Source organism: Lissotriton vulgaris, chromosome 3_1 (assembly GCF_964263255.1).
Source record: "Lissotriton vulgaris chromosome 3_1, aLisVul1.2, whole genome shotgun sequence".
Taxonomy (NCBI): Eukaryota; Metazoa; Chordata; class Amphibia; order Caudata; family Salamandridae; genus Lissotriton; species Lissotriton vulgaris.
The window spans coordinates 920,097,868-920,114,884 of NC_141689.1; the positions used below are offsets into that span (position 1 = coordinate 920,097,868).

Sequence of the window (17,017 nt, forward strand, 5' to 3'; positions counted from 1 at the left end):
GTGTGAGCACAGGAATATATGAGCGATCGCTTGAATTGCCAATAGACCCCATGGTTGATGCGTGTAGTTAGGATGTCCGCATCATGAATGTAGACTCAGTTTACCCTCCGCACCCAGTGATTGCAAGCCTGCTCATTACAGAGACAGGGATCACATTTTACAGCTGTTTCACGCCCTTGGACCTAACATGGCCATACTATCAATGCCTACCCTAACTACAGAGCTGAGGCCCAGAGGCATTGCAACACTTTCAGGGTTTTGAAGGGGAAACTGCAGAATCTAGGACTTTCTTATGCTCCCCTTTTTCCTGGGAAGCTCAGGGTGGTGGATGCTGATGTTACTCACTTCTTTTCCACACCGGACGAGGCCTGGTAGTAGCTTCAGACTAAGGAGGTTCAGGTACCCGCAGAGAGGGAAGGAAAGAACCTGCAGGATGGTCTTATGTGAGACTAATGTGGGCCCAACCAGGGAGCAACCAGCTAAAAAGTGAGTGCAAGTAGTAGCAGTGGTCTTGTTGCATAGTGTGAATCAGTTTCATACTCTGGAGCCTGACAGTAGCCAGCAATCTGTGTCGGATGCTCACGGCTCTGTGGCCTCAGATGGGGAATTTGTCACTGCCTTGATAAGGTCGCTCCAACACCTAACTCTGGAATAGGGACTTCTCACATGCAGGTGAGTGAACTGATTTGTGTCCTGATTGGGAAGGTTTACTGCTAGGCACTGGGAGGGTGGATTGTGTTATGTGACAAATTAGGGGCATTTATGGTCCCCACAAAAGCCCAGGATGCATTTGACTGAATCAGACACTGCCTTGTACATCTCTTGGCTAGACCGCCACAGACTCCTGCATGGACTGTTTCATATTGAAGGCACTTGTTCACCACATACTGTCTAGTTGGTAAGGTTCTGGCAAGATGCCTGATGGTGTCCAAGCCAAGGGAGTGAGAGTGATTCCTTTATTTTGTGTTTTGTTGTTATTAGGGGCTCTGCAGGGTGGCTAGGAGGCAATGAGGGGAGCTGGGGGTTCTGGGTTGTGCACTAATGCTACTGAGTCTCCAGATAGGGCCACGTTCTACCTCCCATGGCTACCACATATAATGTTCTAATGTAGAATATTGGGGGGATGGCGTCACATAAATCTATGCCTACCTCAGACGGAGGCCTATTCATGTGGCATGTCTACAGGAGACACACTTTCCCATCGCTGAATTACACAAAGTCTCCAGGTGCTGGAGCAGACAGGTAATAGTACTGAATATTCCATGTTTGCAAGGGGAGTAATGATATAGATAGCCCCTGGAGACCCCTTTGGTCAGAGTAGAACAGTGGTGGATCCGAATGACCACTTTGTCATACTTTAGGGGGCCCTGGATGAGTATCCTCTATCCTTAGTTTCATTATGGCACATAATACACTTCAGGGGGACTTCCTCCATACACTATCCCCAACTTTACTCTCTCACGAGCACCTGGCCTTGGGGTGAGGAATTAACTGCGTACACTGCACTGAAAAAGAGAGGTCGGTACTCCCTCTGTCTGGGACACAGGGTCTACAAGCCACCAAGCATTTTCAACAATAGACAGTCACCACACAGTATCATAATGTTTTGTTTTTGAGGTACCTGAGAGACACCGAATACTCATACAATGCCTTGAAACATCAGGTCCATACCAGCCAACGCTATGTTTTTTATGCAACTGGGAGCTTTGGCCCCATGTGCAAGGCTCAGAGTATCTGGGGCGAACAATGTCAGATAACAGCCCTCTTAAAGTGACCTTTCATTGGGGAGAATCCCTACCTGGCCATTGTGGATCAAGGCTTTTCTCGTCATGATTTATAAGGATGTCATAGAATGCACCTGGCTTACTACTTTCTGGGGAATGATGTCTCTGTGGGTTCTAGGGGCTTGGAATGGGATGCCATGAAGAGAGGTAATTAGCGGGCATTGCATTGCATGAAGACCTCGTGGGGGGAGTGGGCATGGCTTATTTGTACTGTATTCTCCTTTGTAGCATCGACTATAAGCCGGCTCTAGCTCGTCAACAGTCATCATGAGGACAGCGAAAGATCAGGCCGCATGTTGGCACTGCTCCTACTCTCTGAAGTCCCTAGGACTGTCATTGTAGCTATTCGTACTTCCACTGGTGGGATTCTGAATTCCCAAGCTGAGATCTGTGAGGTTTTTGCACAATACCATGAGATATTATACTCCTCCCCCAGATCCTCCTCTAGAGCCCACAAGGACTCACATTGCTTGGGCTGCCCTCCCTCGCCTTGATTCCCTTCAGTTCCAGGAACTCAAGCAACCAGAGCAGATAGAGGATATCGAGGCAGCCCTAAGTCAGATGGCTCACAATAAAGTCCTGGAAACTGATGGATTTCCAGTAGAATACTATGTCACGTTCAGGCTCACCCTAGCACCCAGGCTACTTGAGGTATATCGCAAAGCCCACCAACAGGGCAGATTGTCTGACTCTTTATGTGAAGCCCTCATTGTGATTCTACTCAAGTCTGGTTGGGACCCCCTAGTGGTCAGCTCTTATCATTCCCTATCAATGTTGAACATTGAATATAAGGTCTTGAGTAAAGTGATAGCGAATTGATTGCTTCCGCTCCTCCAGGCATTGGTATGTAGCAAACAATGCATGTTCATACCCCACAGGGCCACCTCTGGAAATATACAGAGGCTGTGTCATATCATGGGGGCAGTCGAGGGGTCCACAGAGCTCCCAGTTGTGATCTCCCTTGACTTTGAAAAATGTTTTGACACCTTGGGGCAGTCATACTAGCTGCATGTCTTGGAGGCCCTGGTAATGGGTCCCGAGTTCTTGGGATGGGTTTGGCTGCCTTATGTCAAGTCAAGTCAAGTCAAGTCAAGGAATTTATATAGCGCACTACATACCCAGAGGGTTTCAAGGCGCTTAGGAAGGGGAGGAGGATTACTTGTCAAATATCCATGTTTTAAGTTGCTTTCTGAATGCTAGGTGGTTCTGGGTAAGGCGAAGGTGAGTGGGGAGTGAGTTCCATGTTCTAGCAGCCAGGTATGAGAAGGATCTGCCTCCCATGGTGGTCTTGTTGATGCGAGGTACAGTGGCGAGGGCTTGGCTGGAAGACCGTAGTTGGCGGGCGGGGGTGTAGAAGGACAGTCGTGAGTTGAGGCATTCTGGTCCGATGTCGTAGAGTGATTTGTGTGCGTGGGTTAGCAGTCGGAAAGTGATTCTCTTATTGACGGGTAGCCAGTGGAGGTCTTTCAGGTGACCAGAGATGTGTTCATTGCGTGGGATGTCTAATATGATCCTGGCTGAGGCGTTTTGGATTCGTTGGAGTTTTTTCTGGAGTTTAGCGGTGGTACCTGCGTAGAGGGTGTTTCCGTAGTCCAGTCGGCTCGTGACCAGAGCATGGGTGACAGTTTTCCTGGTTTCGGTGGGGATCCAGCGAAATGTTTTTTTGAGCATGCGAAGAATGTTGAAGCAGGATGAGGATACGGCGCTGACTTGTCTGTTCATTGAGAGTGAAGAATCCAGGATGACGCCTAGGTTCCGTGCGTGGTCTGTCGGGATGGGTGCTTTTCCAAGGGCTTCCGGCCACCAAGAGTCATCCCATGCAGAGGGGGATGTACCTAAGATGAGGACTTCTGTTTTATCTGAGTTCAGTTTCAGACGGCTGTGTTTCATCCATTCGGCAACTTCTTTCATTCCTTCGTGTAGGTTAGTTTTGGCGGTGCTGGGGTCATTGGTGAGAGAAAGGATTCGTTGAGTGTCATCCGCGTAAGAGATGATGTTGAGGTTGTGTTGGCGGGCGATGGCCGCGAGGGGGCTCATGTATACGTTGAAGAGGGTGGGGCTGAGTGAGGACCCTTGGGGTACGCCACAGATGACTTCAGTGGCCTCGGACTTGAATGGTGGAAGGCGGACTCTCTGCGTTCTTCCGGTGAGGAACGAGGTGATCCATTCAAGTGCTTTTCCTTGTATTCCGATGTTACTGAGGCGTTGTAAAAGGGTGCTGTGGCAGACTGTGTCGAATGCTGCACAGAGGTCGAGGAGGATGAGGGCGACTGTGTCTCCATTGTCCAGTAAAGTTCGAATGTCGTCTGTTGCTGCGATGAGGGCGGTCTCGGTGCTGTGTTTTGCTCGGAAGCCAGATTGTGAGGAGTCGAGGGATTTGTTGGCTTCGAGGAAAGCGGCGCGTTGGTTGTTGACAGCTTTCTCGATTACTTTGGCCGGGAATGGAAGGAGCGAAATGGGGCGGTAATTTTTGAGTTCGGTGGGGTCCGCTGTGGGTTTTTTCAGAAGGGCGGTGAGTTCGGCGTGTTTCCAGTTTTCCGGGAAGGTGGCGGAGTTGAAGGAGCAGTTGATGACGTCTCGGAGGTGCGGTGCTATGACGGAGTCTGCTTTGTTGAAGATGTGGTGAGGACATGGGTCTGTGGGGGATCCTGAGTGGATGGAGTTCATCAGGCGGATGGTGTCCTCAGTGGAGATTGGGTTCCAGTCATTAAGGGTGTTCACGGGGGGAGAGTGTTCAGCAAATGGTTGGGTGGGTTGGTCTCCGGGTTGGTTGTCGAAGCTGTTGTGGATGTCTGCAATCTTGTTGTGGAAGAATGAGGCTAGGGAGTCGCAGAGGGCTTGAGAGGGGGTGATGTCGTTGGAGTTGGCCGAGGGATTGGAAAATTCCTTGACGATGTTGAAAAGTTCCTTGCTATTGTGGGCGTTGTTGTCAAGTCGATCCTTGAATGCTGTTTTCTTGGCCTTTCGGATAAGTTGGTGGTGAGTGCGGGTGGCGTTTTTGAAGGCGTCCTTGGTGCTAGTGGTTGGGTCTTTTTTCCAGGCCTTTTCAAGGGAGCGGCAGAGTTTCTTGGACTTCTTAAGATCATCGTTGAACCATGAGGCCTTCTTGTTGCCAGGTTTGCTTTGACGTTTTTTCAGTGGTGCTAAGGTGTCGGCGGTGTTGGATAACCATAGGGTGAAGTTGGCGGCGGCTTGGTCTGGGTTAGAAGAGTGGGCTGGGGTGTTTAGAAGGAGCGATGAGGAATTCTGGTCGGTGGTGATTTTGTTCCAGTTTCTTTGCAGAGTTGGTTGGAGGTGGTTGATGGGTTTTGGCTTGTTGTAGGTGAAGTGAACGCAGCTGTGGTCAGTCCAGAGGAGATCCGTAGTGTGGCTGAAGGAGACATGATTGCTGGAGGTGAAGATGGGGTCGAGTGTGTGACCTGCGATGTGGGTGGGGGAAGTGACCAGTTGTTTAAGTCCGAGGTTGGCGAGGTTGTCCAAGAGGGTGGTGGTGTTGCGGTCGTTGATCTTTTCAAGGTGAAAGTTGAGGTCTCCCAGGAGGATGTAGTCTTTGGAGGGGAGCGCGTGAGGAGTGATGAAGTCCGTGATGTCTTCACTAAATTTTGCGCGGGGTGCTGGTGGTCTGTAGAGGAGGGTGCCTCTGAGTGTGGTCTTGGGGTCGATGTGGATCTGGAAGTGAAGGTGTTCGGAGTTGGCGAGGTTGGCGTCAGAGCTGGTTGAGATGCGGATTGATTTCTTATGGACGATAGCGATTCCTCCTCCTGTGTGGCCGGTCCTTGCGTGTGATCTTATAGTCTTAAGGGATGGCAATGGTGATGTCTGGGGCGGAGGAAGCGTTCATCCATGTTTCTGTTAGGAAGGCGACGTCCGGAGAGATGGTGTCTAGTAGGTTCCATAGGTCAATGGCGTGTCTGTGGACCGAGCGGGTGTTGAGAAGGATGCATTGTAGGTGGTTGGGGTCGGGAATCTGTGGTGTGGTTGTAGCGGGGATGTTGTCGGTGCCGATGAATTTGCAGGAGTAGCAGGAGAAAGGTCCATGGGTGTGTCCAGGAGCGGCTTGGACGCAGTTGGGGGCGCGACCGGGGTTAAGGGCCAGGAGGGTGGCGGCATCGTAGGTAATGCGGGAGGGCTGGGCGGCGCGAGGGGCAGCGGGTCTGGCGCTGGGCGCGGTCCAGGCGCGGACGGGCGTAGACGGGCTTACCTTTGGCGCACCTTCGGCGTGTACGTAGCGCGTGGACGCTGCGCGTTGGAGCATCTGGCATTTGAAGGATAGTGGAGGGGGCGGAGCGTGGGAGGGGGAGCAGGGAGGCGTGGGCGTAGGGGGAGGGACGGGCTGCAGGCACAACAAAATGGTGTCCAAACAACAACAAGGAAGGACAGCACTACGCTATGGGCGCAATCAGGCAAACAGGGGGCAGTGCGGGAAGAGCGGGCTAGCAGTGGAATGAAGGAACAATAATAAAATAAAATCTTTAAATAGGCACACAAAGCGATGCGGAGCACTACGCCACCGATCGGGAGAGGAGAGGAGCAGCGCTACGCACACAGCCACAATCTAGACGAAATATGCAGAGCAAGCAGGGCGGAGCGCTACGTTAAACCTTGAAAGCTACAGCAATTCGAATGAGCAGTAATGCAGAGAGGAGCAGCGTAACGATACCACAGCAGCGCTATGATGTGGCACTGCGAGCCAGGGTGCAGATGGGATACCAAATCTCTTGTCAGTTTTCTATAGGTAGGGTGACTAATCCAGGGTGTTCAGTGTCTCCTGCAATTTTTTGTACTGGCTATGCAACCCTTGGCCACTCTGCTACGAGTTAGGGGCCCGGACTAGGCATCTCGGTGGGCTGCAATTGCACGCAGTCTCATTATATACTGATGGAATTCTGGTTGATGTACGGGAGCCTGCTAAGGACCTCCCTGCTCTTTTTAATTTGTTGAACCTGTTTGGAGATATGATGGGACTTCGAGTTAATTGGGGTAAATTGTGTGTCTTTTCCCTGCGGGGTGAGCCGTGAGGAGGTGAAAAAACTGGAATTTGATTGTTTCCTTTGTCAACTTGAGTCATTCTGGTACCGAGGGGTCAACTTCGATCACAGTGACAAATATCTCCTGGGCGGATATAATATTGTTGGACGGGGTGCACCTATCAAATCTAGTCAAATTAACTTTATTCGGGACATGCCCACAGAAGTTTCGACAAACGAACAATACAAATTCAAAATACATTTTGTTTTCTAAAAAACATAAAAAAAGATGAAAGTTCCTTTGCAAGTTAAAACCATACTTATGCATAGTTGTAATAATGGCTAAAGAATTTCGCACCAATTTGACGTAAAAAAGAATACAAATCATTTCATCTCCCCACCCAATTTTTGCGCTTCATAGCGTTTCCTAAACCCCATTGCAGTTTTAATAAAATTTAACACAGCAGTGAAAATAACAGGATTGATCAGTGATTGCAAATATCTGTACCCCTCAATATATGTACATGGGTGAATATTCATTAGTAAGGGTATCAAAAATCTCCTCCTTGGTTCTTTATAAAATGCACAAAAAAGAGTAAAGTGCAAGGTGTTCCGGGAAGTTCTTTTGTCACATGGGCAAGAAATAAGTTTGACCATCCACCAAGATTGTTTGGGTAACGCTACCAAAAAGTGCAAAGTGCCAAGGCGGAATCTTGTTAAAAGAAAACGCATCTGGCTGCTCATTGTAAAGGATAGTAAATATTGCTATTTGGGCATGAAAGGGCAGCTAAGCCGGGTACCTCCAGTTGTGAATGACGCAAATTTGCCCAGACACTATACTCCTCTTTAATTATACCCTTCGCATTTGTGGTGCACCTGTCAATATCACTGCTGGTGCAGAATGGTGGTCGCACACTAGAAATTGCTATGATTGGATGAAGTCGAGAGTGTTCATATCAATATCACTGTTGGTGCAGAACGGTGGTAACACCTAGGATGGAGTAGGAAGTGCTCATATCGTATAACTTCATAGTGCCAGTGAATGAGAAAAGAATTATAAAGAAGTAGGAGGGGGCGTACCGGTGTTGATGCGAATAAAAGTTGTTAAGCCTAAAATATTATTGTAAATATTCCAAGAGCATTTTCTAAGGATACACTCTTAGTATCCACGCATATATTAAATGGAAGCAGTCAATATGAGTAAGTCCTACAGCTGTGCCGGTTATTATTTTGTCCCCACCGTTAGGAGGCTGGGAAAAGGTAAAGATGATCCAAGTTTCTAGTCCTCAATGGGCTCTGAAATCTAAATTACAAGTGCCCTTATTATTGGTAAACATATATCCACGATGAAAACTGTATTACGGTGTGGAGTGCCATAATGTCAATTCCTGATCCCAGAAATGTATAGGGCAATCAAGCTGACATCTCCTTCCTTTCCATAGTGTGCAAATCAGACTTGTGAGTTCTGATCATTAACCCAGGTTAAGCCCCCCCCCAGTTAGGCTACATGAAGTGCCTACAAGGTTTAAATAAGCTCCTAAAGGGTATTGGGCCATGAAATGATCAAGGGCGCAGGCTGCAATGTAGCGTCCTTTTACAAGTCACATCGGGCATATTATCAAGCGGCAGTGATAATTATCGCTGGCCGCTCTTAGCGAGAACTTTTTTACTGCCGGCTATCGCTGGCAATTATTGCCATGCTATCGCTGTATTAACAACGCATTGACGATAATTTTCCAGCGATATCGGTGTTTTCCATGGAACATCGCTGGTTTTCCAGCGATGTCTGCAAAAATGCGTGGGCCTCTTTGTAAATATTGCAATGTACATTTGGCGATATTTTACAAGGTAGCCCGTCAGGGGTACGCCCAGTGACACCCACATTAGAGATGCGAAGTTAGGCATGCTGGAAACCGGCACTAAGTCAAGGAAACACGCGCTAGCGTGTCCTTGATGATATTGCGATAAAATTATCGCCGCTTTTCGCCCACAAACGGACACTCAAGCAGCGATAATGATATCGCCAGCCCTTGTTAATATGCCCCTAATACTTTAAAATCGTGTTTAAGTGTTGGTCGCGTCATAGAGACTCAGTTGCCCAGAGTTTCTCCGATATGCTCGTTGTGTCGAGTATTCTCAAAGTTAAATGTTAAGTTGCAAGAAGACAGAGAATGTCTTACCCGACATCCACGGTGAGTGAGACAGTTGACGAGCCTCCAGTGATAGCGCGTAATGGCACTGTAATATAAAGCAATCTGATCAGTATCAGTAAATCAATAGTATGGTTACAGAGTGTCCCAACTAATAAATCCCAGTCTTACCTTTTGTGCACGGATGTTTCTCAGCGTCCAACACCGGCTCTTATTATGGCCGCTGCATGTGAGAAAACCGGAAGTCACCTGTGTATTTAAGGATTTCAATTGTAAGTTAGATCCCTAGAGATAATAACTTCGGAGGAGTGGATGTTTCCTCCTGCCTTGAGCACCATAATAAGGAATAACGAAGTGGAATAGGACTGTCACTAGTAGAGTGGTGTGGCTCACTGGTTAGAGGCGGCAGACCTGGAAGCAGAGAACGGCCCGGGACCAGGGTTCAATTCCCGACGCGGCAGGGTTGTGGACCAGGGTCAGCGGACTCGATAATTCTCGCCTCGGTGCCTACTCTAACCAGGGATCACACTCAGCAACTCTGGGCATTAGCTTGCCTCATCTCTACAACGGCCCCCCACATTCGCCGGGGATGCCTGGTTTCACCTTGGAGATACCCAGTAGGGACCATCTCACAGGGATAGCCAGGACGGGTTCCCCAGCGGTCTACAGCGCCACGACGCCTCAGGGCAGCAGTGCGCTTTACAAGACACATACATTTACATTTACTAGTGAGCGCCAACACCACACGGGCCATATCACCCAACACAGTATTTACTTTACAACATACTATACATAAAGAAAGTGGCTTTGTGCCCTTCCTGTCAGCAATTAGATATTGCAAGCGGTGATGATTCTTTAAGCAGCGATGGTGTAAAACAATAGTTTGTTTTCTTATGCATTTTACATTATTATTTGTAATGTCTTGGAAATATGCAAACATTTCAGCAATCATCCTAAACCTACACTGATGTAACACATGACTCATTTATGGTCAAATTATGAATGGATTGTACAATTGTTGGTTGTCAATACTTATGCCCATAAGCATGTTTTAGATATTTAGTACAGCGGAACGTGCAAACTCTTTCTTGCCCGGTCATGTATTTTGTCAACACAGTGTATACGTACTAACTCATACTATGTATCCGAAAATAGGATGGCAAAAAATGCAAATGATGAAGGCGGCGGGGATGACAACAGTTTTAATTTCAGCTGGAAAATGTATACAAGTTGGGATTACTTGATTGGCAACCCAGAAACTGCTGACAACAAGTTTGCATCAATCACAACTAGCTTTAAGGTAAGAGGGGAGCCTAGTGGGTTTGTTTGTACTGTCCTATATGAAATCCCATCTCAGATTTGCAATTAAACTTTATTGAAGTGCCAAAAACGATTGTAAAAGTAAAAGACAAAGGCTTCTTGAAAGTAAATATGGCTTTACCCTAATGTTTCTATTTATCCACTTAATGGAGGCGATTTTATAGAATGAGAAGCAACCCCAAAATACATTCATAAATAAAGACCATGAATAATAAAAAGACACTTGTGAGAAATTGTGTTGCTAGTTGAGGGATGTGTGAGCCCTTCTCATGCAGCAGCCACAGTCCTTGTCGGGGACAACCACAAAAGTCACTAAATTAACCTACGCTTAACCTTCTGGTTGGTTGGCACAAAAACAGTCAGGCTTCATTAAGAGTCAATGTGTAATGTATTTATGCAGCACTTCAAACAGTAATAAATTGAAACACAACACAAGAAAAATGCAAAAAATCCAATCAGTAGATCCTGTGGTTATCCGGTCTTGTGAGATTGGGTGAAAGTCACAAGTTCAGGCCGACCGCAATGGATTGTAGACCGGATACAGGGATATACTGCAAGAAATACCTTCTAAAGTCTAGGGCATAGAGTTCCGTTCGTGGAGAAGGAGGCTGTGAGGAGCAGGGAGAGCATCACAGATGCTAGTCACTGTAGGGCGAAGAGCAGGCCAGGTGTCACGGATGGGCGTCACTGTAATGCAAAGATACTGTCACAGACAGCCATTTCTGGAGATTCATGTTGGCGGTCACCAAGGGCTGTTGATGCTGTGGCGCAAAGTGCAGCTTTCGCGTTGCCGGTCATCACTGACGGGCGGTGTAGCAGGCAGAGTCGAGTATACTGGAGCTTTGCGATGATGGTTGACCGGCTGGCATGATCTTGGCATGAACAGGCCTGTTCGTGATTGTGAAGAGCCCCAAACGTCAGGATTTCTCCTTTTCGTAAGGGAGGAGCTTGGCTGATACCACAAAAGGGTCAAGGACCTGAGGGGCACCTCTTGAGTATCAGGAATTCACTCAAGCAGAGGCCAGAAGGGCTCAGGAAGGGGGCAGGGCCAGTCTTCCTTCTCAGCGAGCAGGGCAGCAGAGCAGTAAAGTAACAGGACAGCAGAGTGCCAGTGCTTCTGGCAGTAAAGCAGCACAGCAGTCCCTCTGTAGTATCCACAGGTTCAGTAATGTCCTGAAGAATGGGTCTGAGGGTCCTGTTTTTATACCTGGCACCTTCTCTGAAGTGGGAGAAATTTCCCGAGAATCCCCTCTGAAGTGCTTGAAGTTTCCTGCTTCCCCTGCCCTGGCTCCTGGCTGTCCACATGAAAAATGTAGGGGTGCCAAGTTTCTGTAATAAAAAGCATTTTTTGCCTTTTTTTTGGTGTGAACTCGGTTCTTTATGCTGCCCATATTTATTCCTGTTTAGACTCTAGTAAATTGTGTTTTCCTGATGAGGAGTGTAGTCTCTAAACACTAGTTCACCTGGAGACGTTGGAGCTAAATTATTTAGGTACATTTCAGGATATCAAAATAATGAGGTTCAGATGAATATTGTGGTTTGATTCCCACAAACCAGTAGAAGCAAGTTCTCTAAAGAGAGGCGAAGGTTTGATTAGGCAATGGCATTAATCTTTCCTCTACCTTACCAGTGGTTTACATGATCCCTCTGCCGTTTACCTCTCTAGGAGACCACCTCCTATTCTGCTCCTCTTCTCTTTCTATAGTGTAGCATTTTCAGCTATTTTATCATGTCCTATATCATCTTTAAGGCGTAGGTCAGCTTTGGTGCTAATTCTCAGGGGGCATGCCGGATGGAGAAGTTCATATCCACTTCCTTCTTTACCAATGCCTGATAGTCAGTGCAAAATCTTGCGCTGGCTCTGGATTTCACAGCTTCATCTGTGCATAACATCCTTGTTGGTATATTGCTATATTCAGTATAATTTACGTATAGGCTATTTAATTGAGACTGTTGATAGCGTATTTTTTACAACATGAAATGTCCTTCATTCTTTATATGCTTTCACCCCCTGTCCTTCTGTGTGCATACATGTGTACTGTCTTAACTATATTTGTGCTATGTGGACTCTAGGTCTGCATGCATTTTTATTGTCTGTGTTTGTCAGCCTCAGATGTCTTTATCCAAGGAAGAGTGAGTTTATTGCTGGTAAATAGAAATTACAAGGATGACATTTGACTTTGTTTTTTCTTCAATTTGTATTTTTTCTCCTGCAGAAAATAATTTACATTGTTTCCTAAAAATCTCACAGGAATCTATTTTGGAAGAGCAGGAAAACCGTAGAGATGAAAATATTCATTTAACACGATTCTTGCGAGTGCTGGCTAACTTTCTAGCCCTGTGCACCCTTGCTGGAAGTGGCTACCTAATTTATTTTGTCGTGAGGCGATCCCAAAAATTTGCACTGGAAGGCCTGGAGAAATACGGATGGTGGGAACGAAATGAGGTCAGTTTTTCATGCTCATTGACTGTATAATATGTTTTAGAATATATTCCAGAAAAAGGGGCACCATTACGCCCCGCCCAATTGCACAGCTGCGTTGTGCCACTTTGGCAATACTGTATTCCACGTACTCCATAATTTATACCGCTTTTTAGAGCAATATTCATAAAAGGCAGCGTTTATTGAATTAGATACCCAATGATTCTCTGTGATTAAGAAACTTGAGAAGTCAAATGTTCATACAATAATTGGTGACCACGTGTTTTTTATGATTGTTTACAGTGACCCCTGACGAACGGCAAACATGCCCGAAATGCATTGGGTATCTAATTCAATAAACGCTGCCTTTTATGAATATTGCTCTAATCGTCTTCTTTCAAGAAGTCCGGCGGGACACAGTTTGAACATTAGAAGCTTGGGAAATGCCATTGACACCCCGTGTGTGGACTCAGATACACTATGGATAAAAATCTCGAGTGAAAGTCGTGTTTAAATTGTTTAAAAGCGGTATAAATTATGGAGTACGTGGAATACAGTATTGCCAAAGTGCCACAACGCAGCTGTGCAATTGGGCGGGGCGTAATGGTGCCCCTTTTTCTGAAAGTTGTTCATTACTCAGTGCCGACTGGGCAAGGCATCTTACCAAGTTTGCACGCATGAATAAATAGACAGCACAAACTTATAAAACCTTGGAAAATGAAGGAGTGCATCCCGTTCCTACGATTAGAATATATTCCAACATCAGCTAGAGATGCTTGCCAATCCACAAGAAGCAAAGTGGTTAATTTAATTTAAGGTCAGTATAGTGAGATGTTTTGAAGAAGCAGCAAGCACATCCTAATCACCTTCTTGTACTTTGCATGCATGAGAAAAGACATTTGGATGCTGTACAGCTAGCAATAGAACACCCATACGATTATATTTTGTCCAGTAGTAGAACTTGGAATAATATTTGTTTAATAATAATTGATTTAATTACTTACAAATATATCTAAAAAAACAAAATACACATTTACATAATTGGTGGGTGTGATGTGCAGTCACCGAAGAAACATACACTTCAACCAAAGCACAAAAAATGGCAAAAGATTACACGAACAGCCAGATACGTTACAAAAAATCAGATTAGAACTATCGCTGATTAGGAAAAAAAATCTCATTTTGATCATGCCCTAGGTCTCAAAGAGGATTTTCACAGGTACAAAATGGGATGCACCTGTGTAAATTAAAGTGCACACATCTACCTCTGGTACAAAATATGCTTTTGGGAGCATGCCAGGATATGAGCCAGTCAAATATGCCTGTGCACCTCTCATTCCTAAAGGAATGCTTGCAGTTGTGGCCGTGGCATACCCCGAGATCATCCATTGCAGTGCTTCACTAATGCAGGGCTGTAACATTGAAGACGCAATGTAAGCAGCGACTAAAAGGTCCCCTGTCCACCGAAGACCCTACTCCACTACTTCTGCAATGTTTGAACCATGGAGAACCGAATGCCACTCTTATCTCTAAATTAGGGATACAAATGTAATTCCTTGCATTGATATTTAGGGTCGCTTGAAGGTCCTTACATGCCAAGGTATTCCAATAGCTGAATTGGTTGCATCGAGGGGAGCCTAATGATATCAGCATTTTCTTGTCAGTGCACCCACATGTTGCATGGGAGACAATTCAAAGTCACATTTCAGCTGTTTTATTATACATATAAGGCTCGCCTGAAATTATTTGTGACCCTAGGTTTGAGACTCCGCTAGTAGAAGATAAAAAACATACAAACCATGAGCTCTGTAGCTAATTAAAATAGAAACAAATGGTTACAATTAGTAACAAATGGTTACAAATTAAATGCAACCAATGACAACTCGTACAAATACTTCATCTGCAGTTGTCAATGGTACACAATGGTTCAAGAAATTACAATCTAGGGACATTTAGGCATACAAATAGAACTTAGTATCACAAAATGATGTGTTTATGAGACTGCATTCTAGATTAAGGTCTTACCTTTGACATGGTAGGACCTTTTTGATCTCGTCTATACATGTGCGGAGGAATGTCCTTCAGGTATGCTCTTAAATGCAAACTTCAACATGGACAGAACTGTGAATAATATTCTTCACTGCGGTAACTGCTGTGTTGCAGTAATGTCATATTGGAACCAGTGGTGGATGGTGACATTTGAAAGTGGTGGGGTGTAAAAGTTGGGAATGAATTTCATGTAACGACCAAAGCGAGGAAGCTTGACGGTTCAGGAGGTCCTCCCCAGGAAAAATTTGAAAAAAGGATGAAAAATAGTGCATTTTGAAGCTAATTTTAATAATGAATTAAGTGAGACAGGAAGATGGTTCTGAACATTTGGAGGGTCGATTAGGATGGCGGACGGACAAAGTCAGTCCGCCATCCTGTCGGAGGAAGGGACCATCCGCCAGAGGGGCGGAGGTCACGTGCCTCGAATTAGGATGCACCCGCCACAGAAGCGGGTGCATCCCGCATTTTTAACATTGCGGCGGGCGATGCTGAAAGCACCTCCCGCCGCAATGCTAAAAATGCATGTTGTGCGTTTCGAGGCACAACATGACAGGCACTGTGCGGTGCATGCCATGTTGTACTTTGAAACGCAGGGGGGTGCCATAGGTTCCCCCCATGTGCAACCCCCACCACCCCTTCACCCTGGGGGCACGCAAGTGGCCCCCAAAGCAAAGACCGTGTGCCTTTCTACGGCGGCAATGCCGCCGTGGAAAGGCATAGGACCGCCGGCATCATAATATGGCTGGCGTTGTCTCGCAGACACCGCCACCATATGTATGCACTTTTTCCGCCGGTCGCGAAGGCGACCGGCGGAAAAGCGGCGGACGGTCTTGCCATCCGCCGTGGACCCCCCAGCCATCCTCCGCCTTTGCGACCGGCGGAAAAGCGGCGGACGGTCTTGCCATCCGCCGTGGACCCCCCAGCCATCCTAATGTGGCGGGGGTCTTTTCTGTGAGGATTGCGGACGGATTGCCTCCGCCGGGCCGGCGGTTGCTCCCGCCGGCCTGGCGGAGGCAATCCGTCCACCATCCTGATCGGCCCCATAGTCTTGAAATATATAAAAAAAACACCCTGTATCTTACTGCATTAATATATTCAACAGTTACTGTAGTGTCCAGATTGTATAGTGAGACAACTTCAAGCCCTTTAAAGTGCATACTTGCCCAGTGTCTTTGTCAACTTTAAAGGAAAATGCTTCAGGCTTGGGGAGGCACCCACAGCTGCTGGCTGCAATCATTCATAGAGTAATATGTTCAGACAGGACTTTCAGTGGGATGAAAAAGTGCAGGACTCTCAAAGGGGTGTAATTTAAACATGTAACTACATTTCTGTGATTACCATAGTGTGCCACCCAACCAGTATTTTGGTTTCTCTCTGAGCTTTCTGTTATTGCATCAACAAGATTAATAGGATGCACAAAACAAAATGCAGAAACGCAACATGATGGAAATAGCTAATGTTCTTATGAATAGCAAGATTAAATAAAACATGTGAAATAGAAACAGGAACTAAGGACCTTATTACGAACCTGACAGTCAGACCCCAGGCCATTGTGTCCCGTCCGCCTTATTATGACATGGACGCCCGACCGCGGCGGTCTGTCAGCGGCAGCATACTCAGCCTTCTTATGTGATCCTGAAGGCAGTGCCACCACGGTGCAGCACCTTTACTGTCTTGAACGCAGTGTTACGAATCACAATGTCATGTATGGCTCACAGTGCATGCACGACAAGGCATGAAGAGGGAGACGCAACATGTGCCCCCATGCACAACACTCCCTGGGCAAAATTGTCCGGGGGGCCTGTTTGGAGCTCCCTCTTCACGTGTCCAATATCCTTTACATGGTGGGGTCACTGCCATGTAAAGGACGTCAGAAATGCAGATTGTAATCTGCAAAGCGGTGCCTTCCTCAGCACCACATCATTCCCCTCAATCCTCCCCAGTGCCGCACCGTTGGGATCCATGATTGTGGTGTGTCACTCGGCTGATGTCCGTCCGACCGACATACTCCTGATACGGCGGTTGGACCGATGGACTTTTGGCAGTCGGCCCACCAACAACATTCCGTGGTCCAACTAGCAAAGTCATAATCAGTCCCTAAGTCACTGACATGCACTACCTTAACATCCATAACACGGCAGATGACCGAACTAGATCCCCAGAATTATACAACCACAATCATTTATCATGTTACAGCATCTGTCTTTAGAACCAAGACATATCCAGAGGGAAGATAACACATTCTACAGCCATTGAGTAGCTCAATCGAAATAAATCAGGACCTTAATAAGCACAAATATTTAATGTTTTTTTACAGTTGTTTGG

At 46.6% G+C, this 17,017-nt stretch overlaps 1 protein-coding gene across 1 annotated transcript in view; it reads left to right on the forward strand.

The window, feature by feature from the left end:
- LOC147727211 (transmembrane channel-like protein 1) overlaps positions 1-17,017 on the forward strand; it is a 371,185-nt gene that overhangs the window by 214,897 nt on the left and 139,271 nt on the right. The window contains exons 10-11 of the mRNA XM_086963587.1: positions 10,057-10,201; positions 12,473-12,667. Coding sequence (XP_086819713.1) covers positions 10,057-10,201; positions 12,473-12,667 — 340 coding nt within the window. The remainder of the gene's footprint in view (positions 1-10,056; positions 10,202-12,472; positions 12,668-17,017) is intronic.